At 37.6% G+C, this 26,323-nt stretch overlaps 1 protein-coding gene and 2 long non-coding RNA genes across 9 annotated transcripts in view; 1 reads left to right on the forward strand and 2 right to left on the reverse strand.

Annotated features, from left to right (window-relative positions):
- The window catches only part of unc5cb (unc-5 netrin receptor Cb), a 263,540-nt gene that overhangs the window by 224,162 nt on the left and 13,055 nt on the right, over positions 1-26,323 (forward strand). For 3 of the 6 annotated variants that reach the window (NM_001099984.1, XM_087269536.1, XM_087269539.1), the window contains 6 exon segments: position 1; positions 11,032-11,091; positions 17,948-18,139; positions 20,249-20,596; positions 21,839-21,926; positions 24,045-24,216. The exon segment at position 1 is cut by the window's left edge and continues 164 nt beyond it. In NM_001099984.1, coding sequence (NP_001093454.1) covers position 1; positions 11,032-11,091; positions 17,948-18,139; positions 20,249-20,596; positions 21,839-21,926; positions 24,045-24,216 — 861 coding nt within the window. 6 annotated transcript variants of the gene reach the window in all.
- LOC147841939 (uncharacterized) lies at positions 3,378-7,180 on the reverse strand. Its single transcript, XR_015500673.1, has 2 exons — positions 5,546-7,180; positions 3,378-5,481 (listed from the first exon to the last, which is right to left on the reverse strand). It is a non-coding gene; the product is annotated as an uncharacterized LOC147841939 (long non-coding RNA).
- LOC147841940 (uncharacterized) lies at positions 7,895-15,021 on the reverse strand. Of its 2 annotated transcripts, XR_015944858.1 has the most exons (4): positions 14,719-15,021; positions 12,231-14,131; positions 9,769-12,179; positions 7,895-9,706 (listed from the first exon to the last, which is right to left on the reverse strand). It is a non-coding gene; the product is annotated as an uncharacterized LOC147841940 (long non-coding RNA). The 2 variants fall into 2 exon arrangements; XR_015500674.1 differs by lacking the exon at positions 14,719-15,021 and having other exon boundaries at positions 12,231-14,331.

A 26,323-nucleotide genomic window follows, 5' to 3' on the forward strand; every position in this document is an offset into this window, starting at 1 on the left:
AGTGAGTGATGATGACCTTCATACTGATACTGCTACTGTTGCACACACACACACACAAAAAAATACACACACATATATTCACACTTGCATACACACACATACATATGGTGTAAGGTATATATGACGAGTTTTATGGTATTCAAATAAAATTAGATTTGTAAATATTATATATTTACATATAAAATTATAATTTGTATTATTTATAAATATTTTATATTGAGTTATAAACAATTTTTTAATAATATATAGTCATGCATATATATTATTTATTTATTTATTTTATATAAATTATACATAATATGTAGTTTAAACATTGTTGATAACAATCATCAACAACAACAATAATAATAATAATAACAATAGTAATAATGCTAATAATAATAATAATAATAAAAAGTATAATAACATTAATAACAATAGAAATAATAATGATAATAATAATAATAATAATAATAGTAATAGTAATAATAACAATAATAACAATTGTAATAATAATGATAATAATGATAATAATAATAATAATAATAATAATATTACTAATAATAATAATAATAATAATAACAATAATAATAATAATAATAATAATTATTATTATTATTATTATTATTATAACAATAATTAAAATACCAAAAATAACTAAACAAAATTACAAAAAATATAAAAACATAATAATTCAATTAAAAATCAATAATAAATAATAAAATAAATAACTAAATTATCAAAGTAATAAAAGCATTATTTAAAGTTACCTTAAAATTACATGTAAGACAAAAATCAATCAATTAATAAAAAATACATCATTTTTTTTTTTTTTATCAAACAAAATATGCACCACAGTACATTTAATTCATATGCCATCAGAGGGTTGTGATTGAATAATTCTGTGTGATGGCGAAGGTGAATCTCCTCTTCCTCTTGATCTGAGATTGGCTTGAAACAGCTGCTGGTGTTGGAGAAACAGCACAAGACTCCGGGGTAAATATAGCGCAGCATTCAGCAGCTATATTTAAAATAATGATAAGTGATTATGTCAGACTCGCAGAAACCTTCATAATTGCTCCACGTCTATGATTACTATGATTTGGACCCTATTTTAAAAAGCGCAGGAGTCACAGAGAGAGAGAAAGAGAAATGTCACAGACTGAAGAAATCTTTGTGAAGGCAATTATACGTGTTGACAAGCAGTTTTATGGTTCCTCAAGACTTTCAGGACATGCTTTAAACTCACAGAGAAACAGAAAATAGACCTGCTGTGGATGTAATTCCTCATATGAAGGGACAGTTCTCCTAAAGGATCATTCTGTCATCATTTACTTCATCGCTGTTTTTCATTTGCGAAACATAGACGTCAGGGCTGCACGATGGTGGAAAAATCGTTGTTTTTCTGCAGTGAAAATTATGATGAGATTATAATTCCACCAGCTCTATTTGGAAATAGTTCATTAATTTAGAATGACTGAAATGATCTACAAGCATATATGAGCATTATAACTTGAGTAGCAATGTGATAAGGCTGTATATCAGCACTGATCACAGGCCGAGTGCCTTAGTACCCCCCACCAGTGACGATAACCAGCCACATCGCATGGCTACTCATGTGATATTACATTTATATAAATCTTTGATTCTATGGTGGAAATATACTGAACAGCTTTTATTCTTCAGAAGGGAAAAAAGGAAAGACATGTGAGTGAAAGCAGTAAATGATGAAGGCTTCAGGTTTGCTGCAGCAGTGCTGTGGGAAAATGTAGAGTTTTCCAGCTGTGGTCAGACGCAGGCAGGAGCTTTTTCCATGGCAGAGAAGACTTGAGTGTTTTTTGTTGTGTTCATCAGTGAAACAGGAGTCTTCTTAATAAACATGCCGAGCAGCTCTGAAGGAAAAACTCTTTACATCCTGCGAAGTTCAAAGTTCAGTTGTTTTATTTGGATGACTTTTTTTTTTGCAGTTTTACCAAAAAAAATGTTTAACAATGTATGACATGTGGAGCATAATTACGTTTTCCAAATAATGAAAAAGAAATGTATAAAAAATTTAATTAATAAAAAATAGACTCAAATAGATATAATAATAATAATAATAATAATAATAATAATAATAATTGTAATAATAATAATATCTCATAAATTAAAAATATATTTTTGGAAAAACATATACTGTACACATATTTATATATAAATATATTTTAGTATGCAAAAAAAATATTGACAAAAGTTTCATCTGTTGATTTTATTAATAGGTCAAGCACAAATGGTGATTTTTATAGTGGAATAATATATATATATATATATATATATAATGTATGTATGTATGTATGTATGTATATAGTTGAAGTCAGAATTATTATCTAAAAGAAAATGAAAATATATATTTATAATATAATAACAATGAATGAATAATAAAATACCAACAATTAATAAACATAAATGAAATTAAGAAAATAAATAAATATAATATAAATATAATATATACTTTATATAATATAATATATAAATAAATAATCTAAATAAAACAATTATAAAAAATAAACAAAGAAATAATTAAATTAAAGAACGAATTAAAAATAAAATAGAAGGTACCAATAAGAAAAAGACTATTATGATTATATAATGAAAACAAATTAAATAATATAATAACAACGAAATCATTGTAAAAATAAAAAAATTAAAAATAAGTGAATAAAAGCAGTTAAACAAATATTCTTAACTAAAAAAATATTATAAATAAACAAAAAAAAATCTAAATTAAAAGTAAAATTAAAATAGAAGCTACAAATAATCAAAATATTATTATGATTATCTAAATAAATAATGAAAAAATAACATAATATGATACCAACTACATAATAATAAAATACCATAAATAAAGAACAATAAGTAAATTAAACAAATAAATAAATAAATAAATAATCTAAACAAATAAAAAAATTAAGAAAAATAAAATGTAAAAATAAATTAAAAATATGATAGAAGGTATAAAAGAAAGAAATGATATTATTATTTAGAAGATATAAAAAAAATAACAATAATATTATACCAACAACAACACATAAGTGAATAAATATTTATAAGGAAAATGAATGAATGAGTGATTAATTTAAAAGCACATTAAAATGGATTAAATATAATAGAAAATAAGTAACTATATCAACCAATTATTAAAAAATAAATAAAATTTTAAAATATTTAAAAATAAATTTAAAAGTGCACAACAAAACGGTGTATTATATATATCAGTATATATTTTATAAAGTTAAACATAAGAGCACATCCTATCTCCAAAACGCAGACGCAAGTTCATTTCTTCATCAGTAGACACACAGTTTGAGTATTTAAGTGTAATATTAATAGCGAGCGTCCGCACACACACTTCTGCTCGCTTTAATAAACGTTGAGATTGATATTCATCTTGATTAGGTGATGAAAATGAAATGGCCAGGGGTCGCGGTGATGCACAGCAGATTGAATCAAATGCCGTTAATGATAATCAGCAATCTAATTACCACTTTCATTCTGGCGTGCAAACGATGAGCGAGTGTTAATCGGAGTATTGATCAAAGTGTGTGAGGAATCATCCGTCAGTGTGTGTGTGTCTGATGCTCATAACACTCCAACAATATTTCTTCATCACTTTTACAAGCTTCATTTCGCTGCTCAATAGGCCGATTGATAATGCGGTAAAACACAGATTGTTTATTCATTGAGATACTGTATGGTGAGAGAGGTAATCATATTGTTATGTGCTAATAATCTGACCATGCTGCTGAAATTCAGCACTGACTCACGGAAATACTTCACGTTTGTATAGTTTATTGAGGGTGAGAAGTGTGATTTTAAGTGAATAATATTATTAGTTATAATTAATTAATATAATTAATATTAATGAAGGCATTTTAAATAAATAAATAAAATAAAAAACACACAAACCATTTTATTTATTCCAAATAGAGGCTGGGTATGGTCAATGACAGTATATATTCTTACCACGAAAAAACGTATCAACCATAATAGATTATATAAATATAATAAATTAAACTTTAAGCCACTTTAAGCTTAGAAATTAAAACCTAAAATTACTTTTTAACTAAGCTATTTAAAATGTAAAACTAGTTTATACGAATGACAGGATTTGTAGTCCATTTGGTGGCAAGTTGTGACTAGATCGCTGGTGACTGTAACACTACTTTTAACATAAAAATACTTATAACTAATTTTAAACTTTAAGCTACTTAAAATTTAAATCTACTTAAAACTACTTTTAAATTTTAAACTTAAATTTTGTTTAAACTTTAAGCTGGTTAAAAATTAGAACTACTTTTAAAGTTAAAATTACTTTTACTCTTTAAGCTACTTAAAACTTAGAATTACTTTTAAATGTTATGCTACTAAAAACTTAAAACTACTTAAAACTACTTTTAAACTTTAAGCTACTTGAATCTTAGAACTACTTAAAACTTAGAACTACTTTTAAATTTGAAGCTACTTAAAACCTAAAGATACTTTTAACTTTAAGCCACTTAAAACAGAACTACCTTAAACAATTTTTAAACTTTAAGTTACTTAAATCTAAGAACTACTTAAAACTTAAAATTGTGTTTAAACTTTAACTACCTAAAACAGAAATAACTTATAACTTAAAAGTACATTTAAACTTAGTTACATTTAAACTTTAAACTTAGAAATACTTTTAAATGTTATGCTACTTAAAACTCAAAACTACTTAAAACTACTTTTAATATTTAAGCTACTTAAAACAAAACTACCTTAAACTATTTTTGAACTTTAAGTTACTTGAATATTAGAACTACTTAAAACCTAAAGCTACTTTTAAACTTGAAGCTACTAAAAAAAACTACTTTTTAAATGTAAAGTTTTTAAGCTACTAAAAACATAGAAATTCTTAAAACGACTTTTAAACTTTAAGCTACTTAAAGCACAGAAATAACTTAGAACTGCTTAAAACTACTTTTAAACTAAAATTACTTTTAAATGTTATGCTACTAAAAACTTAAAACAACTTAAAACTACTTTTGATTAAGCTACTTAAAACAGAAATACCTTAAACTATTTTAAACTTTAAATTCCTTGAATATTAGAACTAAAAACTTTAAACTTATTTTAAACTTGAAGCTACTTAAAAAGTAAAACTACCTTAAACTACTTTTAAACTTGAAGGTACTTAGAATAAAAAAAATTAAATTTAACCTTTTGAAGCTACTAAAAACATAGAAATACTTCAAACGACTTTTAAACTAAAATTACGTTTAAAAAAACGTAAAACTACTTTTAAAATTAAAGCTACTTAAAAGGCATTTTTTTCCAAGACAGCCTAAAGTTTGTCTTAGATATAAAATGTAAAATATAGACAATCAGGTCAGCTTTTACCAGTGATTAAATTTACTTCTTTTGAATTACCGACTTTAAGTACATAATAACTGTAAGCAATAATAAGTATTAGTCTGGTTCAGCATGTGTTGTTGTTAACTGATCTTCATAAAGCATCTTCCAGCAGACGCAGTGATACTCAAGTCATTCCTCTGCTAATAACTCAATTGAATATACAGTATGTACAGTATTAAACTGAAACTAAATGACCTAAAAATGAAAAGTTTCCCCCTACTTGACTTTTTTCAGAGGGAAAGTAATTTAATTACAGTTCCTTTTGTAACTAAATACACCCAGCACTGATTATAACCCGCTTTTTGTTGAAATGTAATTATTACTTCAGTTCTTTAGCGCATCTTCCAGCAGACGCAGGGATACTCCAGTCATTCCTCTGCTATTTGAATCGTCTTATTAGTTTTTTCGCAGTGAAATGCATTGTGGGAGCATTAGTCCCGCGCAGATTGATGGCGAGTTTGTGGGGAATATAAAACCCATAACGTTATAGATTTAGACTCACTTCCCCTGATTGATTTTTCCCACCGGTTCTCCGGCTAAAAGGGTGAAGCCACTTATGCGCATGCTAATGACCGTTTATCAGAAATCCACATCATCTGAAAGCGCACATTATTGCAAATATCATCGGGCACGAATTACGCCTGATAGGTGAACTCACCTCGTCCCGTTAGAAAGCATTTACAGAGCGCTTCCTTTGCGCTAATGCCCTCGGATCTTAGCGTATTTGCTTTCTTTTTGAGTTTGTGAAGTGCTCAGATTGTGTTTGGGCTGCGGTGTCAGCTGAAGTGGGATTGAATTTGAGCTGTTTTTCTGGATTTCGGCTCTGTAGTTTTAACCTTTTGCTGTTTGTGTGCTGTCTTTCTGTGTTATGATGTTGCTTTTCAGGGCTTTTTGTTGCTTAATGCACAGACAGATGACATTTTCTTGACATATCGATCGGTGGAAAGGGCATGACAAACACAAGGGCAAACGCCGGCTTCTTCTTCTTCTGCTTCATCTGTCAGAAACTGGATCTTGTGCAAATTTGTGCTGGATGAAATGTAATATTTGCACTGATGCTCTCACCGATCAAACAACAGCAGACGCTAATAAAAGCACAGTGACAGACTTTGAGCTGTGTTTGGGAGGATAGCATGAAAATAGCACGGTTGATTAATATGGAAACGGTCTCATAAATAGTTTAACCTTTTGCATTTGTAATAAACGAATAACTACTTGTTAAATATGTGACTAAACCGAAAAATAAATGAATGAATGAAAGATTTCTAAATTTACTTTGACTTGCATTTGACTTGAGGCTATGCAAGAAAATGATACAGGTAATTGACTGGCCTGCTTGTAGTCCCGACCTGTCTCCAAAAGAATATGTGTGACATGTTTTGAAACTCGTGCTGTTGCCCACCTTAAGACTTGTTTAAAGGATGAATAAGACACAATTACACCTGAAACGCTTCATCACTTGGTATTTTCAATCCCTAAACATCTTTTAAGTGTTGTGAAAAGGAACGGCAACATTACAATGTGGTAAATGCTTGATACCGATACAACTTTTTTTGGAATGTGATCCAAGAACCAAAATTTGAATACATGTTTATTTAAAAACAAACAATAAAAATCACGAGGTTTGTTGTATCGTCTGCAATTCTTGCAAAAAAAAAAGTCTTAAGGTGGGCAACAGTACAGAGTCTTTGTTAGCACATTTTGCACTTTTGCACACATTCTTTATTGGAGACTGGTCGGGACTGCAGGCAGGCCAGTCGAGTGCATAAAGTGTCAAATGTATAAAAAGGAGAAAAACTGATGTGATGAAAGTTTGTGGTCTTTTTGATTATATATTGGACACTTTTGAGTTTAATTACAAATTAAAGACCTGAATCAAAAGAAAACCCTCCCCAAAATAGCATGTACCATACAAATAACAACACAAAATATTTTATATTAATGCTAAAATATACTAGTATTAATCAGCTCGACATTTTAATTCATAAACATATTAAATTTGCATTTGTTTGTTTTTGTAAATAATGATATTGCACAAATATTCTAAATTATAATATTATTAATATTATTTTATTATTATTATTATTATTTTATTATTATTATTATTATTATTATTATTATTATTTATTGTTATTATTATTGTTGTTATTTTATTGTTGTTATTATTATTATTAATATTATTTTATTGTTATTAATTTTATTATTATTGTTGTTGTTATTGTTATTACTTTATTGTTGTTATTATTATTATTTTATTGTTGTTATTATTATTTTTTAATATTATTATTATTATTTTATTGTTGTTTTATTGATGTTATTATTATTATTATTGTGATTATTATTATTGTTGTTGTTGTTGTTGTTTTTATTGTTATTATTTTATTGTTATTATTATATTTATTATTATTATTATTATTGATATTATTATTATTTTATTGTTATTATAATTATATTTATTATTATAATTTTTTAAAAAACTGATACAATGAGACTTTATGCTCTTTAATAGGCAGGAAATAATGCCACATTATAATTTGATTTCATTGGGTTGTACATAACTTGTGCCCTTTTAGTATGCATTGTGTGTTCTGCGATTGTGAGATTAAGCGTCTCTTTTCTAGGTGTCAGAGGTCAACACCTCGGTCAATATCATGCACATAAATGCTCCATCCATCAGGTCATTGATTCTGCTGTCCGTCAATGTATCCACCGCTCTGTCCATTTCTACATCCATATGTGACTTTTGTGTTTTAGTTCACACGTTTAGCTATTAAACAGATTTACTGTCAGATTTACAGGCTCTTCAGACTCACTCGCATTGCCAGACAACAAGCTAATTACAGTATTTAAGTGTCCACAGAAGTGGCTGGTAATATTCTGCTTATTATTGTCAGGGTTGTGTTGGTAGGAAAGAAGGGAGGATGCAACTAAAATGGGTGTTTATCTAACAGATCAAAAACAGAAGACAACAAAACTACCTCAGGGTGGAAACAAAACATTAACTAAGGAACTATCTAGAGTGAGCTGGACTGGCAGAGTAATCAGTAAACAGGCGAAGGTTAAACAAACTAGACATAAAAGAATTAAGAATCAAAACATGCCTAGACAATCCAGGAAATGCTTAGAAATGTTCACTACAGGGAAACAAGACTCTGCATTGATAACAGAAACCGAGACCTCATGCTCAAAACAAAGAAAAAGACAGACAAAGACAGAAGAGATGAGTGCATAGCCCAAGTGAACTCAGGTTAAGCACTACATCCAAGACTGTACTGGACAGGACTAGAGTCTGGACTACACCACCAAATCAGGAATAAACAAGACAACACTAGATGTCCCCAAGGGGAACACCCAACAAGATACATGACACAGGACTGGCAAGAAACAAAACAAAACAGGCAATACAACAAGACAACACAAGACAGAATAGTGAACGGACAAGTAACCAGGGAGGGAGGGAGAGGAAAACCAGGGCGGGTGCGTGTTGGTTCAAGGTCTTAGCAGGAGACCATGGTGAAGCTTGAGGGACAGATAATGGAATGTCTGGTTGGTCTAGGGTCCTAGTAGGAGCAAAAGGTGGAGGTGGAGGGACAGTCCAAGGAGTCTCTGATGAGTCTAGGGTCTTAGCAGGAGGACAGGGTGGAGCTCGAGGCACAGTCTACATAGGGTCTGGTGGGCCTAGGGTTCTAGCAGAAGGAAGGCCATGGTGGAGCTTGAGAGACAGTGTAGGTAGGGTCCGGTGGGTCTTGGGTCATAGCAGGAGGCCATGGTGGAGCTTGAGGGACAGTCTAGGAAGGGTCCAGTGAGTCTAGGGTCCCAGCAGGAGGCCATAGTGGAGCATGAGGGACAGTCTAGGGAGGACTCGGTGAGTCTAGAGTCCTAGCAGGAGGCCATAGTGGAGCTTGAGGGACAGTCTAGAACAGGGATCACCAAACTGGTGGTCCGGTGTCCTGCAGATTTTAGCTACAACCCTAATCAAACACACCTAAACAAGCTAGTCAAGGTCTTACTAGGTATACTTGAAACACCCAGGCAGGTGTGTTGAGGCAAGTTGCAGTTAAACCCTGCAGGGCACCGGACCTCCAGGAATGAGATTGGTGACCCCTGGTCTAGAGAATGTCCAATAGGTCTAGAGTCCTAGCGGGAGAAAAGGATAGAGGTGGAGGGACAGTCCAAGGATACTCTTATGGGTCTAGGGTCCTAGCAGGGGGACAGGGTGGAGCTTTAGCCACAGTCTAGGTACAGTACCGTGGGTCTAGGGTCCTAGCAGGAGGCCATGGTATGGCTTGAGGGACAGTCTAGGAAGGGTCTGGTGGGGCAAGGGTCCTAGCAGGAGGAAAGGGTGGAGGCGGAGGGACAGTCCAAGGAGACTCTGATGGGTCTAGGGTCCTAGCAGGAGGAAAGGGTGGAGGCGGAGGGACAGTCCAAGGAGACTCTGATGGGTCTAGGGTCCTAGCAGGAGGACAGGGTGGAGCTGGAGTGGCAGTCCAGCGAGGGTCCGGTCGGTCTAAAATTCTAGCAGGAGGCCAGATCAGGGAGGGTCTGATGGGTCAGGGGCCTCAGCTGGTGGCCAGGGTGCATCTGAAGCAACACAGTCTCACAGCAATTCAAAACATTTTGATTTAGTGGCTAATTTGTATGATTTTGTATGATCTCATTCATACAATACGATTTGCTCATCCCCCAATGACTGAACTTGTACAAATGTGTACGAATTAGCCACTAAACAGACAAACTGTAAAGTTTTCTCGTGAGATCCGGTTGTCTGAAGAGACAGTCCAGCGCGGAATCAGAGGGATCCAAGGAGCATCAGATGGGGCAAACAGGGCAGGGGTCTTGATGGGGACAGGAAGGGCTGGAGGCCTGTGGGGAGCCAGCAGGGCCAGCAAGGTGAAGAGATTAGGCAGCGTAGACAGGACAATTAGCTGGAATGAGGCCAGCAGGGCAGGGTGCTTGAGGGGTGCAGACAGCCCAGCATTGGCACTATTATTTATAATGACTAGTCTTATGAACGCCTCTCTAAGTCAAGCATTACCCAATTTTTAAACTGTACATTTATATTTAATAGTGATTGTCCATGTTGTGAGTGTTACAAGAACCACCATTTTTTCACTAGGATAAAAGCATAGAAAGCAGCAGCACTGAAGTATTTGATGAGCACGCAGCCTCTGGATATGCAGATGTGCTTGAGCCGTCCTCCTCCAGCCGGTGCGCGTGTGATTTAAGGCCGTTCCTCATGCTACATTAGCGGGCGTCTCTTCTCTAATAGCGTCCAGCTCCCGGAGTGCCGATCCCTCATGTCCATGTGTCAGCTGTGAGGCTGCGAGTGCTTTTGACTCATTGACTCCAACCCTGTTTATCAGCTTAAAACCATCCATCGCGCTCGCTCGTTAGTCCTAATGAAGCACTAAAACGCGGCTGACGGATGGCCACGTTCCTCGTTTGTCTGCAGAAAGAGTCCAGGAGAGGGTGAAAGTGACACCAAATGGAGAAGAATAGTCCCGGGCTCCGTCCTCATCATCGCTCATGTCTTTGTTGGCTTGTTTGATTTTTTTTTTTTTTTTTGTTGTTCAATCCGATTGTGTTGAATTTGATTTTCATCCCTCACCCTCCATCCCTCCCTCTCTCCCAAAGGTTCCTTATATCAGAAGTCCTCCGAGCACACAGACAAGAGCAATGCTCTGCCACATCCATGTGAGTCCCTCATTTCATTGCTTTCTGTTTGCATACGTCTCCAATCCTTCCTCATTTCCTCCTTTTTTCTTTTCTCAACTCATGCCATCCCTTTTTTACTCTCAGGAGTCTTTAAAAGGATAGTTCACCCAAAAATGACAATTGACTTACTACTTACTGGCTCTCTAGTGCTTAAAAAAAAGAAACTCAAAGGTTTGAAAGTAGAGTAGTAGAAAGTAGAAGACTAAAGAAAACATGACATTCATTTTTGGGTGAAAAATCCATTTAAATGCTAAAAAGAAAACATAAACTAATTAAAGGTGCTATCGTCTTTCAATCTCCACATGAAAAATACCATACTAGTTTTACTATAGTGTATTTGAACCATAGTAAAGTGTATCTTGCTGTATTTATATATTATAGTATTTACAACACTTTATAATATTATCTGTAGTGAACTGATGAACCATAATAAATGCTGTAATGTACTTTAGTTTTTACTTCAATAAATGGTGGTGTATTAAAGTATAATAGAGTTGTAGAAAACTACAATGTTGGGTCATTTGTTTATATAGCTGTTGTTGTTGTGTTGCCATAGCAACTATAGAATCACTGTAACAGACTAATTACTGCAGTTCTTAGGTTACCATAGCAACTATAGAATCACCACAACAGATTAATCACTGTAGTTGTTGTGTTGCCATAGCGACTATAGAATCACCACAACAGATTAATCATTGTAGTTGTTGTGTTGCCATAGCGACTATAGAATCACCACAACAGATTAATCACTGTAGTTGTTGTGTTGCCATAGCGACTATAGAATCACCACAATAGATTACTGTAATTGTTGTTGCTATAGCAACTATAGAATCACCACAATAGGTTAATCACTGTAGTTGTTGTGTTGCCATAGCGACTATAGAATCACCACAACAGATTAATCACTGTAGTTGTTGTGTTGCCATAGCGACTATAGAATCACCACAACAGATTAATCACTGTAGTTGTTGTGTTGCCATAGCGACTATAGAATCACCACAACAGATTAATCACTGTAGTTGTTGTGTTGCCATAGCAACTATAGAATCACCACAACAGATTAATCACTGTAGTTGTTGTGTTGCCATAGCGACTATAGAATCACCACAATAGATTACTGTAATTGTTGTTGCTATAGCAACTATAGAATCACCACAATAGGTTAATTACTTGAATTGTTGTGTTGCATAGCAACTATAGAATCGCCACAAAAGGTTAATTACTTGAATTGTTGTGTTGCCATAGCAACTATAGAATCACCACAACAGATTAATTCATGTAGATTACTATAGTATGGTTTAAAAGCACTATAGTATTACTGCAGTATTTTTAAATTTTTAAAGTTTATAACTTTTTTGCTGCCCTAAGTACAGGTGACCATCTAAACCAGCTTAGACCAGAAAACAACCAAAGCAGACTTTTATTATGTGACCAAACCGCATAGCTTGGTCTCTTTGACACTGAGAGGTCGAGTAAACCAGCTTAGATCAACTTTAAAATGTCTGTTAGCTGTTTGTTTGGCTAGTTTCTGGGTTTATATGCCTCTTGTGTTTTTAAGTTTAGTTTTTGTGTGTTAATCCTGGACCAATTTTGACCAGCTAAAGACCTCAAGCAATTATGAGTGTTGTTTTTGTGTGTATAAGTGTGTGTGTGTGTGTGTGTGTGTGTGTGTGTGTGTGTGTGTGTGTGTGTGTGTGTGTGTGTGTGTGTGTGTGTCCAGCTCAGTAATGCGTTTCATTTGCAGGCTGTTTTCCTGCTCTGCTCTTGTACCTGCGCTCGCCGGTGTTCAAAGAAACGTATTAATCTGAGCGCTACATTTTAATGCTGACCCCCGGTGAGTGTGTGTGTGCTTTATCATCAAAGGCCGAGCGCGGGCCGTCCGGACGGCAGACTCACGCGGGGGAGATGATATCGCTGGACTTTCATCACTGCGTCTGCATCCGCTCCAGTATCAGCCCTCCTGCAGAAGCTCATCATTCACAGCTAAACATCAGCCAGAGAATGAGGGAGCCTTTCACATGTGCGGGTTTCTCAGCAGCAGAAGTGGATGAGTTGGTCAACTTAGAGCTCAGTAAATAGGAGAATACAACTAATTATTATTCTACAATCCTATCAGCTGAAATATTGAGAGAGAAACTCCAGCATGGTGTTATCAAGACTTTCAGAAAGAGCAAATCAATAGTGTTAGACTGATAACGGCAGCCGGAAGAGAGAATAATGTCAGATTTACAAAACACACATTACAAACACCTCGCATAAGTGTGTGTGTGTGATAATAATAATTCCTCACATTTATATAGCACTTTTCTGGACACTCAAAGTACATTTTTTGGGGGAGAATCTCCTCATCGAGCATCAGTGTGCAGCATCCACCTGGATGAGGAATGGCAGCTATTTTGCACCAGACCGCAGAGTGATGAAGCCAGTTATGATATGGGGATGGTTAGGAGGCCATGATGGTAAGAGGCCAGTGGGCAGATTTGGCCAGGATGCCAGGGTTAAACCCCTACTCTTTATTGAAGGACATCCTGGGATTTTTAATGAGCACTGAGAGTCGCGACCTCGGTTGAACCTGGCATCTGAAAGACGGCGCTCACTGAGCAGTATAGAGTCTCCATTATTATACTAGGGACCCACACAGACTGCAGGTTGAGCACCCCCTGCTGGCCTCACTAACACCACTGCCGACAGCAACCAAGCTTTCCCATGTGGTCTCCCATCCAGGTACTGACCAGGCGCAGCCCTGCTTAGCTTCAGTGGTCAATTATGTGAGAGTTGCAGAGAGCTAGCGTGTGTGCATGCTTGCGCATGTGCACATGTGTGTGTGTGCTAGGAATTTAACGACTATTAAAGTGCACTTTAAAGTCGAGTCGACTAGTCGCTGATGTCGTCATCAACAAAACACAGGATGCAAATGTTGTGCAACACGCCACACTTTGCTATTTCAAGAGTTCACACTTAGATAGTTAGCTGCTTGATGCTCTTCGTAAGTTTGGCATGCTGTCCTGGGAAAAAAAAACTTGAGCTCAGAGATATGGTATGATAGGTATGACGCCATTCCTTTTCACACTAACCAGCTGACCACTCACCTCCATATGGATGGTTTTACTGCAGTTACCAGTTAGCTAGCCGCTTACTGTATGTTGGCAGACTTGAGACGTCAAGCAGAGTTGATCGTGATGACAGGGTTCGAGAACAGTTCCAGAAAGCAGGTAAAACAAAAGCAAAAGCCAAAACATAAAAGAAAACAGGTAATAACCCTGCTGAAAAATCCAGTTTAAACCAGCCTAGGCTGGTTGGCTGGTTATAGCTGGTTGACCAGGCTGGTTTTAAAGGGGTTTTGGCCACTTCCAGGCTGGTTTCCAGCCATTTCCAGCCTAGTTTTAGCTGGTCAGGCTGGGAGATGACCAGCTAAAACCAGCTTGACCAGCCTAGCCAAGTCAAAACCAGCTATATCCAGCTTAAAACAGCCTGGTTTTAGTTGGATTTGGCTGGTCATTTTCCAGCCTGACCAGCTAAGACCAGGCTGGAAAAGGCTGGAAACCAGCCTGGAAGTGGTCAAAACCTTTCTAAAACCAGGCTGGTTGACCAGCTAAAAGCCTAGGCTGGTTTAAGCTGGATTTTTCAGCAGGGAACACAGGGTGAGAATGTGGTAAAAATCAGGCGAGGGCTTTTGTTTTTCTGGATTGTTGGTTTAGAGAAGCATGTGATTGGGTTAATCTGTGCTTTTGAAAACACTATCGGTTGGGTTTGGGGAAGGAGGATGGGTCAGTCGATCAGTCAGTCAGTCAGTTGACAGCGGTGGATTTACGCGAGAACAGCAGGTCTAAATGGCACTCACTGGAGAAATGTAAGATCTCAGAAAGCGTACACAGCGGCCTCTGGTGGATTCGTAAAAACAAAAACTGCAAAAAAAAAAAAGTACCTCCTGGGAAGTATTTGGTGCGCTTCAGAAATTTGAGGCTGGGTTGTTGAAAAACGTCATGCGAGAGTGTTAAAGTTGAGTAGTTTGTGCAAACCCTCATGTGTGCATGTGTGTAAAAATGTATGTGCGCTTGTGTATGTGTCTCTCTGTATCTCATATATATATATATGTGTGTGTGTGTGTGTGTGTGTGTGTGTGTGTGTGTGTGTGTGTGTGTGTGTGTGTGTGTGTGTGTGTGTGTGTGTGTGTGTGTGTGTGTGTGTTTGCGTGTGTGTGGTGGCGCGTGGAGACACTGCTCCTCCTGCAGGCTCTGAGTCTGTCAGATAATCAAACTCTGTTAGTGTCCCGTCTGCAGCTTCAGGCTCCTGCGGGTCGATAGGATGAGCTCCACTGTGCTCACCCTGAACTACACACACACACACACAAACACACACACACCTGGAGGAACTCCTTCAGTCCACAACAGAGCTGCTTTTTTATTTACTTTTTGATCTTTTTCTTTCTGTCTTCTTTCTGTTTTGGATTGAGAAATAAACTATAATCCATCCTGTGAAGCATCTGCTGTTGTGTAGGGAGCCGTGCAGGTCTGGAATGTAATTGGCGTGTGTCTATAATCTGCATTTGGAGGAAAAATTGCGAAAGAGAAAACACAGAAGACTGTAATGAGAGACGCATATGAAGATTGAGGAGTGCTTATAAGAAAACAACACCTTGATGAGCTAACGTTTAAAATTAATATCAATACATATTACTATTGTTATTGAGTAGTATTAGTATAGTATTGGATATTGTAATGTTCTGTACAACAACAGTCACATTATAATAATAATAATAATTATTATTATTATTATTAACATTAACATTATTATTAATTGTATTATTATTATTATTATTATTATTATTATTATTATTAACGTTATTATTATTATTATTATTATTATTATTGTCAACATTATTATTATTATTATTTTATTATTATGAACATTAACATTATTATTAATTGTATTATTATTATTATTATTATTAACGTTATTATTATTATTATTATTATTATTGTCAACATTATTATTATTATTATTTTATTATTATTAACATTAACATAAGTAGTAAAATTATTATTAATAATAACATTAATATCATTGTTGTTGTAGTTGTTATTGTTATATTATTATTATTATTATTATTATTATATGAAATTGAATAAAGCTAATATATATTTTAATAATAATATTTATTATTATTCATTCATTCATTTTCTTGTCGGCTTAGACTCTTTGTTAATCCGGGGTCGTCACAGCGGAATGTTTTGCCAACTTTTGTGTACAAAAATATTGCTTTTTAACCCTTTGACTGCCCCTCTACGGTTGTCCATTTTTTCACTGTTTTAAATAGTGACTGTCAAAGTCGTTTAAAAAGTGGTTTAGACACAAACAGCATTAAAAAAAAAAAAAAAAATATATATATATATATATATATATATATATATATATATATATATATATATATATCGAACGAACATAATCCTGTTGCACTACTACACTTGATTTTGGTTTTATTGTAAAAATAAAATTAATAATTAATTAATTATGCTTAATAAAGATAATAATAAAGATTATTTACTATTCAAAAATGTTTTATTTAGTATATTTTTTTATAAATTGGTCTTGAACTTTTTCATAGTGTTTTTGATAGATTTTTCATAGTATTTAATTCCGGTACTTTTATCCAAACATTTTTTCTTTGTGGGGAAGTTAAAGGGTTAAAATACATCACCCCAGTGACAGCATTTGTGCTTTTATTGTATTGTATTTACCTAAATCTTAGTGTGTTTTTTTCTTTATAGAATAACTGGATTATTACAATTAAAATAATAACAACAATTATTATTATTATTATAATAATAACTACTACTACTAGTAGTTTATTTATATACACACACACACACACACACACACACACACACACACACACACACACACATATATATATATATATATATATATATATATATATATATAAAATTTTTAATAGGAGTGGCACAGTGACTCAGTGGTTAGCACATTCCCCTCACAGCAAGAAGGTCGCTGGTTCGAGCCTCTGCTGGGTCAGTTGGCATTTCTGTGCGGAGTTTGCATGTTCTCCCTGTGTTGGCGTGGGTTTCCTCCGGGTGCTCCGGGTGTTTCCCCCACAGTCCAAACACATGCGCTATAGGGGAACTGATGAACTAGATTGGCCATAGTGTATGAGTGTGTGTGTAAACGAGTGTGTATGGATGTTTCCCAGCACTGGGTTGCGGCCGGAAGGGCATCCACTGTGTAAAACATATGCTGGAATAGTTAGCAGTTCATTCTGCTGTGGTGACCCCTGATAAATAAGGCACTAAGGTGAAGGAAAATGAATGGATTTTCTATAATTCTGTTTGTTTCACTCTTAGATAGCCTTATTCTAGTATGTAAATATAATCACAACATATATTACCAGTGCTTTTTAAATCACCCCCTGAATCAGAGAGGTTTACAGTATGTGTGAATCTGTAGTGTGTGTGTGCGTGTGCGTGTCAGTGAATGTGGTTTATTGTACTCGTGGCTGACAGCGCCCTCTGCTGGTGCTCTACAGCTCTATCATTGCAGACACACGAGTGCAGCAGACTCAATCAGAGACGTGTGTGTGTGTGTGTGTGTTTCTTCACTACTCTCCTGCAACTGTGCATAGCTGGAATGTTTCACAACCTGTAATATTATATCTTATATTCTCTTTGTTCTTCTATGTTAAGCTGCTTTTACACACAATACATTTAAAAAGAGCTATTGAAATAAAGATGAGTGAATTAATGTGTGTGCGTGTGTGTGTGTGTGTGTGTGTGTGTGTGTGTGTGTGTGTGTGTGTGTGTGTGTGTGTGTGTGTGTTCAGCGGCCCCTAGCACAGATGACGTGGCGCTGTACGTGGGCATCGTGATCGCCGTCATCATGTGTCTGGTGATCTCGGTGATCGTGGCGCTCTTCGTCTACAGGAAAAACCACCGAGACTTCGACTCCGACATCATGGACTCATCTGCGCTCAACGGAGGATTCCAGCCTGTCAACATCAAGACGGCACGCACAGGTAACACACACACACACTTAATCATTCCAGGCCTTCATCATCAAGACGCCACGCACTGGTGAAAACAGCACAGCACACACACCCACACACATTGTCACTAGTGGGTGGGGCTTTCTCCATAGAGAGGGAAAGCCCCGCCCACTAGTGGCCGTCTCTCCCTCATTAGCATAAACAGCAACCATTAGAGTTGTTGAATCTGCCACTATGCTGACTCACAGGCGTTTGTAGCTCCACCCTCTTTCATAAAGAGCACATTCGCATTTAAAGCGACAGTCACCAAAACGCCACCATTAGGATGAAAGCCTGAAAGGGTCAGCTTCAGAGAGTTATTAACATTATCTGTGGGCTATTCTCAGCTCAAACTGAAACACACACACACACTCTAAGGACATCAGACACATCAAGACTACCTCTTGTCAAAAAGGGCATGATAGGTCACCTGTAAAGGATTGACACCTAGTGGTCGAACTTGGTTTAGCAATCCAAATTCTATTGGAGAAGGTTTTTTCACCCGGCACCTTTATAACACTGGAAAGCTAGCAAAATATTATGTGCTGTCATCATTCATTCAATCTTAAATTTATCAGGGGTTGCCACAGCGGAATGAACCGCCAACTATTCCAGCATATGTTTTACACAGCGGATGCCCTTCCAGCTGCGACCCAGTACTGGGAAACACCCATACACACTCGTTTACACACCCTAAGGCTAATTTAGTTCATCAATTCCCCTGTACTGCATGTGTTTGGACTGTGGGGGAAACCGGAGCACCTGGAGGAAACCCACGCCAACACGGGGAGGACATGCAAACTCCACACAGAAACGCTAACAGACCCTGCCGGGGCTCATACCAGCCACATTGCTAACCACTGAGCCACCGTGCCGCCCTAGAGCAGAAATATTACCAATGAAATCATCCCAGGGGCAGATGTTTGAAAGCAAGCTGATAAAGCCATGAGGAATGATCTGTCATTTCCTTTATCATTACAGTGACACACACACACACACACACACACACACACACTCACACTCACACTCACACACACACAGATGAGTATCAGAATGCAGTGACGCATACTGTGATTGATGCCATATTTTTAATAACTGTAATCAAAGCTGGATTCAGTCCCATTTCCAGTAGATATTTCTGTCTGTGTGTTTCTGATGGGGCATCGGTAGATACAGTGTGTGTGTGTGTGTGTGTGTGTGTGTGTGTGTGTGTGTGTGTGTGTGTGTGTGTGTGTGTGTGTGTGTGTGTGTCTGTGGGTGTGTCTGTGTGTGTGTCTGTGGGTGTGTCTGTGTGTGTGCGTGTGTGCGTGTGTGCGTGTGTGCGTGTGTGTGTGTGTGTGTGTGTGCGTGTGTGTGTGCGTGTGTGTGTGTGCGTGTGAGTGTGTGTGTGTGCATGCGTGTGCGTGTGTGTGTGCGTGTGTGTATGTGTACATGTGTGTGTATGCGTGCATCACACACTCACACATGCATTAACATGTACATGTACAGACACACACACACTCTCTTACACACAGATGGACACATGCAATCACAAACACAGACACACACACACACACACATGCTCTCACATACAAGCTCAGACACACTCACAAACATGCATAAACACACACACACATACATGCACACATACACAGACACACACACAAAAAATGCACACACACGCATAAATACACACAAGCATGCACACACACGTACACACACACACACACACACTTACATACATGCATAAACACACAAAAAAACATGTACGCACATAGACAGATATATGCAAACACACACACACACACACACTGAAACAAGCACTCACAAACACGCACACACTGAAACATGCACTTACACACACACACATTAGCACATTCTGTGGGAGAAACCGGAGCACCCGGAGGAAACCCACGCCAACTCGGGGAGAACATGCAAACTCCACACAGAAATGACAACTGAGACAGCCGGGGCTCGAACCAGCGACCTTCTTGCTGTGAGGCCACTGTGTCACCTGAATTGAGTTGAACTGAATCTGTATGTCTGAATCACACTGTATGTGTGTGTGTGTGTGTGTGTGTGTGTGTGTGTGTGTGTGTGTGTGTGTGTGTGTGTGTGTAGCGGACCTGCTGACGGCTCCCCCTGACCTGACGTCGGCCGCTGCGCTGTACCGCGGGCCGGTTTACGCTCTGCATGACGTGGCTGATAAAATCCCCATGACCAACTCCCCGCTGCTGGAGCCGCTGCCCAACCTGAAGATCAAGGTGTACAACTCGTCAGGGCTGGTGACCCCGCAGGACGACCCCAGTGACGCCTCGCCCAAACTGCCCCGAGCTCTGCTGGACGGCGACACCATCGGCCGGCGCACACACACACAGACACAAACACTAATGCGCTGCTGGGACCCGTCCTGCACCGCGTTCGGCTCATTCAACGCACTCGGGGGACACCTGATCGTGCCAAACTCAGGTCAGTGTAGGTGTGTGTGTGTGTGTGAGTTAAAGAGAGTGTGTTTGTGAGAGGGAGAGTGCATGTGTGTTTGTGTGAGTGTGTGTGTGTACATCTAGTTGTACGAATATGTGAGAGAGTGTGTGGTGTGTGTGTGCGAGAGAGAGAGAGACTGTTTGTGAGTGAGACTATGTCTCTCTGTGTAAGTGTGTGTGTGTGTGTATGCATGTAACACACACACTCACACATGCATTAACATGTACATGTACAGACTCGCACTCACAAACACAGACACAGACACACAAATGCACACACACACAGACACATGCTCTCACATACAAGCACAGACACACTCAGACACTCAAACATGCATAAACACACACACACACACACACACACACATGCATGCATGCACAAATACACACTTGCACACATACACAGACACACACACACACAAAAAAAATGCACACACATACGCTTAAATACACACATAAGCATGCACTTACACACACACACACACACTTAAATACATGCATAAACACACGCAAACACACACAAGAACATGTGTGACAGATATACGAGAACACACACACACACACTTTCTCTCATACACACAGATGGACACATGCACACTCGGACATGCACTCACAAACACAGACACATATGCACACACACATGCTCTCACATACAAGCACAGACACACTCAGACATACTCACAAACATACATAAACACACACACGCATGCATGCACACATACACACTCGCTCATATACACAGACACATACACACACACATACGCATAAATACACACATAAGCATGCGCTTACACACACACACACAAACACACACACTTAAATACATGCATAAACACAAGCAAATGCACACAAAAACGTTTTACGCAGTGGATGCCCTTCCAGCTGCAACCCTACACTGGGAAACACCCATACGCCCTAAATTAATAAAATATATATTTGATTAATTAAAGAAATAAAACAATTGTTAACTTTCTCTTTAAGAAATCAGATGTGTGTGTGCGCGTGTTTGTATGTGTGTGTGTGTGTGTGTGTATCTGGAGAAGTTGACCAGGCTGGTTTCTTCCACTCTGCATATGGACACACACTGTCCTGCATGTGGAGTCTGACATTGACAGGCCTTTTGTGCATGTTCATGGCAGCAGGGGTCAGAGGTCACTGGCTGGCAGACTGATATTTGTGTGTGTGTGTGTGTGTGTGTGTGTGTGTGTGTGTGTCTGTCTCTCTGCAGGAGTGAGCTTGTTGGTGCCAGCGGGTGCCATCCCTCAGGGTCGCGTCTATGAGATGTACGTGACGGTTCACAGGAAGGAGAGCATGAGGTACGGTCTGCTCACGCACACACACACACTGGGCATTGTCGCCCGTGAAGGTGCCCATCTGTAGACACAGTGTATGCCATCCGCATCATGTCTGCTCAACTCTTCATGAAGCTCTCGCAGTTTATAACTGTACACAGTGCAGATTCATTCATCACAGCAGTGAATTAACTGAATGCAAATACTGGATGCAAAGTTATGCTGTACGAGGCTTTGAGGACCACACAACGTCTTTAGCCATACACAAATTCACCTTTGTCGAGCCGATCGCTGCATCGTAAATGTATTGTATGCTTAGATATCACTTTATTTTAATTTAACTGAATTTCTACTGTGAAGTCAATTTTGATTCAGTTCAGTCAATGTTCATATTCAATGATGTATCTGATTCTAGTGTAGTGTCAGACCAGTTGGAAAGTGTCAGTGTCTGTGCATTCAATCATGATTCCAGTTATTCTGTGAACATACAGAAGATGATGCTCTTGTTCAGCTTGCTTCTACTTAAATCAGTTCATTTCAGAGTTGATTAATGTTAATTCAACTCAGTTCAGTTCAGTATTAATTCAGTTTAACTCAGCGTTGATCCAGCCCTATTCAGTTTTGATTCAACTCAGTTCAGTGTTGTTCAGTTCAGCTGTAAATTAACTCAGCTCAGTGTTGATTCAACTCAGTTCAGTTTGGTTCAAGTCAGCTTAGTGTTGATTCAACTCAGTTCAGTTCAGTATTGATTCAGTTCAACTCAGCGTTGATCCAGCCCTATTCAGTTTGATTCAACTCAGTTCGGTGTTGTTCAGTTCAGCTATAATTCAACACAGTTGATTCTGCTCAGCTCAATGTTGATTCAACTCCATTTCAGCTTTGATTCAATTTTGTTTAGTGTTGATTCAGTTCTGTTCAGTGTTGATTCAACTCAGTTCAGTTCAGCATTGATTCAGTTTTATTCAACGTTGATTCAGTTCTGTGAGTGTGGCTTCATCTCATTTCAGTTTAGTGTGGATTCAGTTCAGTTCAGTGTTGATTCAGTTCTGTTCAGCATTGATTAAACTCTGGTCAGTTTGACATTGATTCAACTCTGTTGAGTTCAGTGTTGATTAAGCTTAGTTCAGTGTTGATTCAGTTCTGTTTAGTGATGATTCAACTCAGTTCTTTTCAGTTTTCATTCAGTTCAGTTCACTGTTGATCCAGTTCTGTTCAGTGTTGATTAAACTCTGGTCAATTTGATATTGATTCAACTCTGTTTTGTTCAGTGTTGATTATGCCCGGGTAAGATTAGGTTCAGTGTTATTTCCGCTTAGTTCAGTTCAGTGTTGATTAAACTCAGTTCAGTGTTGATTAAACTCAGTTCAGGGTTAATTCAGATGCGTTCAGTTTTGATTCAACTGTGTTTAGTTCAGTGTTGTTTTAACTCAGTTCGGCATTGATTCAACTCTGTTATGTTCAGTGTTGATTCAACTCAGTTCAGGTCAGTGTTGATTCAATTCTGTTCTGCTCAGTGTTGATTCAGCTCAGTTCAGTGTTCATTCAGTTCTGTTCACTGTTGATCCGACTCACTTCATTTTAGCATTGATTCAGTTTTGTTCAGCGTTGATTCAGTTCTGTTCAGTTTTGATTCAACTCTGTTCAGTTCATTGTTGATTTTATCTCTGTTCAGTGTTGATTTAACTCAGTTCACGTCAGTGTTGATTCAAATCTGGTCAGTTTGATCTTTATTCAACTGGTCAGTTTGATGTTTGTTCATTATTGGTTCAGTTCAGTTCAGTGTTGATTCAACTCTGTTCAGTTCAGTGTTGATTCAACTCTGTTCAGTTCAGTGTTGATTCAGCTCTGTTCAGTTCAGTGTTGATTCAGCTCAGCATAGTTCAGTGTTGACACAGTTCCTTGCATTGTTGATTCTACTTAGTTCAGTAACAGTATCAATGTTGCAACGTCATTTTTAACTCAATTCTGCTGTGACGCAGCTCTAGAGAAGAAACTGTTGTCATAAGACTGTATGAAATGTCATGTATGATGTTTGTCATGTCATGATTATAAATGTGTCATCACAGTCTTATGAACGCTCCTTCAAGTAAAGTGTTACAGGTGTGTGTTAGTGATGATGTCTCTGATGTTTTTGATATTCAGGCCGCAGGTGGACGACGTACAGGAGACGGTTCTGAGTCCGGTGGTCAGCTGTGGTCCTCCTGGGTCTCTACTGACCCGTCCTGTCATCCTGACTATGCACCACTGCGCTGAGGCTGACAGCGAGGACTGGCTCATCCAGCTCAAGAGCCAATCACAGCAGGGCCAGTGGGAGGTCAGTGGGCGGAGCTTAGATTAAATACAGACACTTTTCACAAAGCAGTTTTGATGCTTCGTCTCCTTTTAATTTTCTCCTTTCAAGTTTTTAATATTTTAGATTTTTTAAATATATATATATTACATATATATATATATATATATATATATATATATATATATATATATATATATATATATATATATATATATATATGTATATATATATATGTAAAACCTCCCCGTTAAACAGAACTTGAGGGAAAATATAAACTAATAAATATTTAAGCCACTTATAAAAGTGATTTTTGCATAAGTTCCCCTTTAACTTATATTCTAATGTTAAATGTTACAATATATGTAAGAACAAGCAAGTGCTGGGCCTGATTGGTCGGTGAACTTGTTGCATGAGTGCTTGTGTGAATGTTTTGACTGTGTCTGGAACAGGGCGAGGTCAGACGTGTTGCTCTGTCTGTGGAAGTGTGATGGTGTGTTTACATGCGTCACACGCTCTAACCCCTGCGGTGTCCCATACACAACCCGAGACAGCTGTCCTGCTTTCACACACACACACACACACACACACACACACACACACACACACACACACAGAGTTAATTAAAAGATGCTGGTGAAGAGCAGCCTGTTCTCATCAGGTGGACACACGCAAGTTCCTAATATTGGCCCACCCACTGTCCCTGTCATTAAAGTGGGCCACAAGGAGGAGAAGTGTTGTGTGAACGAGCCTCCTCCATTGTTAGCACACACACACACACACAATGGTGGAGAGTTAATTAGCCGAGCAGGTGGTGCTGAAGCCCACGCAGGAGCTGCCGTACACTCACACACACTGCACCATTCACAAACACACTGAATCACAACACACACTGACACTGTTATCATGATGGAGACCGAGTGAGTTCAGATATTCATGTGTCATCATGGAGTTTAGATGGTACTTCATATCACACTGTTGAGTCTTCATGATGCTGACTGCAAAGCTTTAGTGCTAAAACTTGGAGTGTGTTCATTCAAAATTGTTAGGCAGAACTAAATAAGAGCATTAATTGTAATCATTTTTGGATATTGGAATATAAAATAAAATAAATTAAAAACAATGTTGAATTAAAAATCAATCAGAAGTGATTGTAATGTAAAGAAAGATTGTACTAGGAGGTGTTGGTGCTCTTGCTTTAAATGACTTGATCTGTATGCACTAGTCTCTTACTGGGCATCGTTAGTATCACTAGTCTCTCACAGTTCATCACTAGTATCACTAGTCTCTCACTGGACATTGCTAGTCTTTCAGAGATCATCACTAGTATCACTAGTGTCCAACAAGTCATCACTAGTATCACTAGTCTCCCACTAGACATCACTATTCTCTAACAGGTCATCCCTAATTTCCCAAAAGACATCACTAGTTTTCAACAGGTCATTACTAGTATCACTAGTCTTCCACTGGACACCACTAATCTCCAACAGGTCATCTCTAGTATCACTAGTCTCCCACTAGACATCACTAGTCCCCAACAGGTCATCTCTAGTATCACTAGACATCACTAGTCCCCAACAGGTCATCTCTAGTATCACTAGTCTCCCACTAGACATCACTAGTCCCCAACAGGTCATATCTAGTATCACTAGTCTCCCACTAGACATCACTAGTCCCCAACAGGTCATATCTAGTATCACTAGTCTCCCACTGGACATCACTAGTCTCCAACAGGTCATCTCTAGTATCACTAGTCTCCCACTAGACATCAATAGTCTTCAACAGGTCATCACTAGTATCTTTAGTCTTCCACTGGACACCACTAGTCTCTAAAAGATCATCACTAGTATCACTAGTATCACTAATCTCTCACAGGACATCACTAGTATAACGAGTGTCCAACAAGTCATCACTAGTATCACTAGTCTCCCACTAGACATCGCTAGTCTCTAACAGGTCATCACTAATTTCCCAAAAGACATCACTAGTTTTCAACAGGTCATTACTAGTATCACTAGTCTTCCACTGGACACCACTAATCTCCAACAGGTCATCTCTAGTATCACTAGTCTCCCACTAGACATCACTAGTCTCCAACAGGTCATCTCTAGTATCACTAGTCTCCCACTAG

The sequence above is a fragment of the Danio rerio genome, chromosome 10, assembly GCF_052040795.2.
Source record: "Danio rerio strain M-AB ecotype USA chromosome 10, GRCz13ab, whole genome shotgun sequence".
Classification (NCBI taxonomy): domain Eukaryota; kingdom Metazoa; phylum Chordata; class Actinopteri; order Cypriniformes; family Danionidae; genus Danio; species Danio rerio.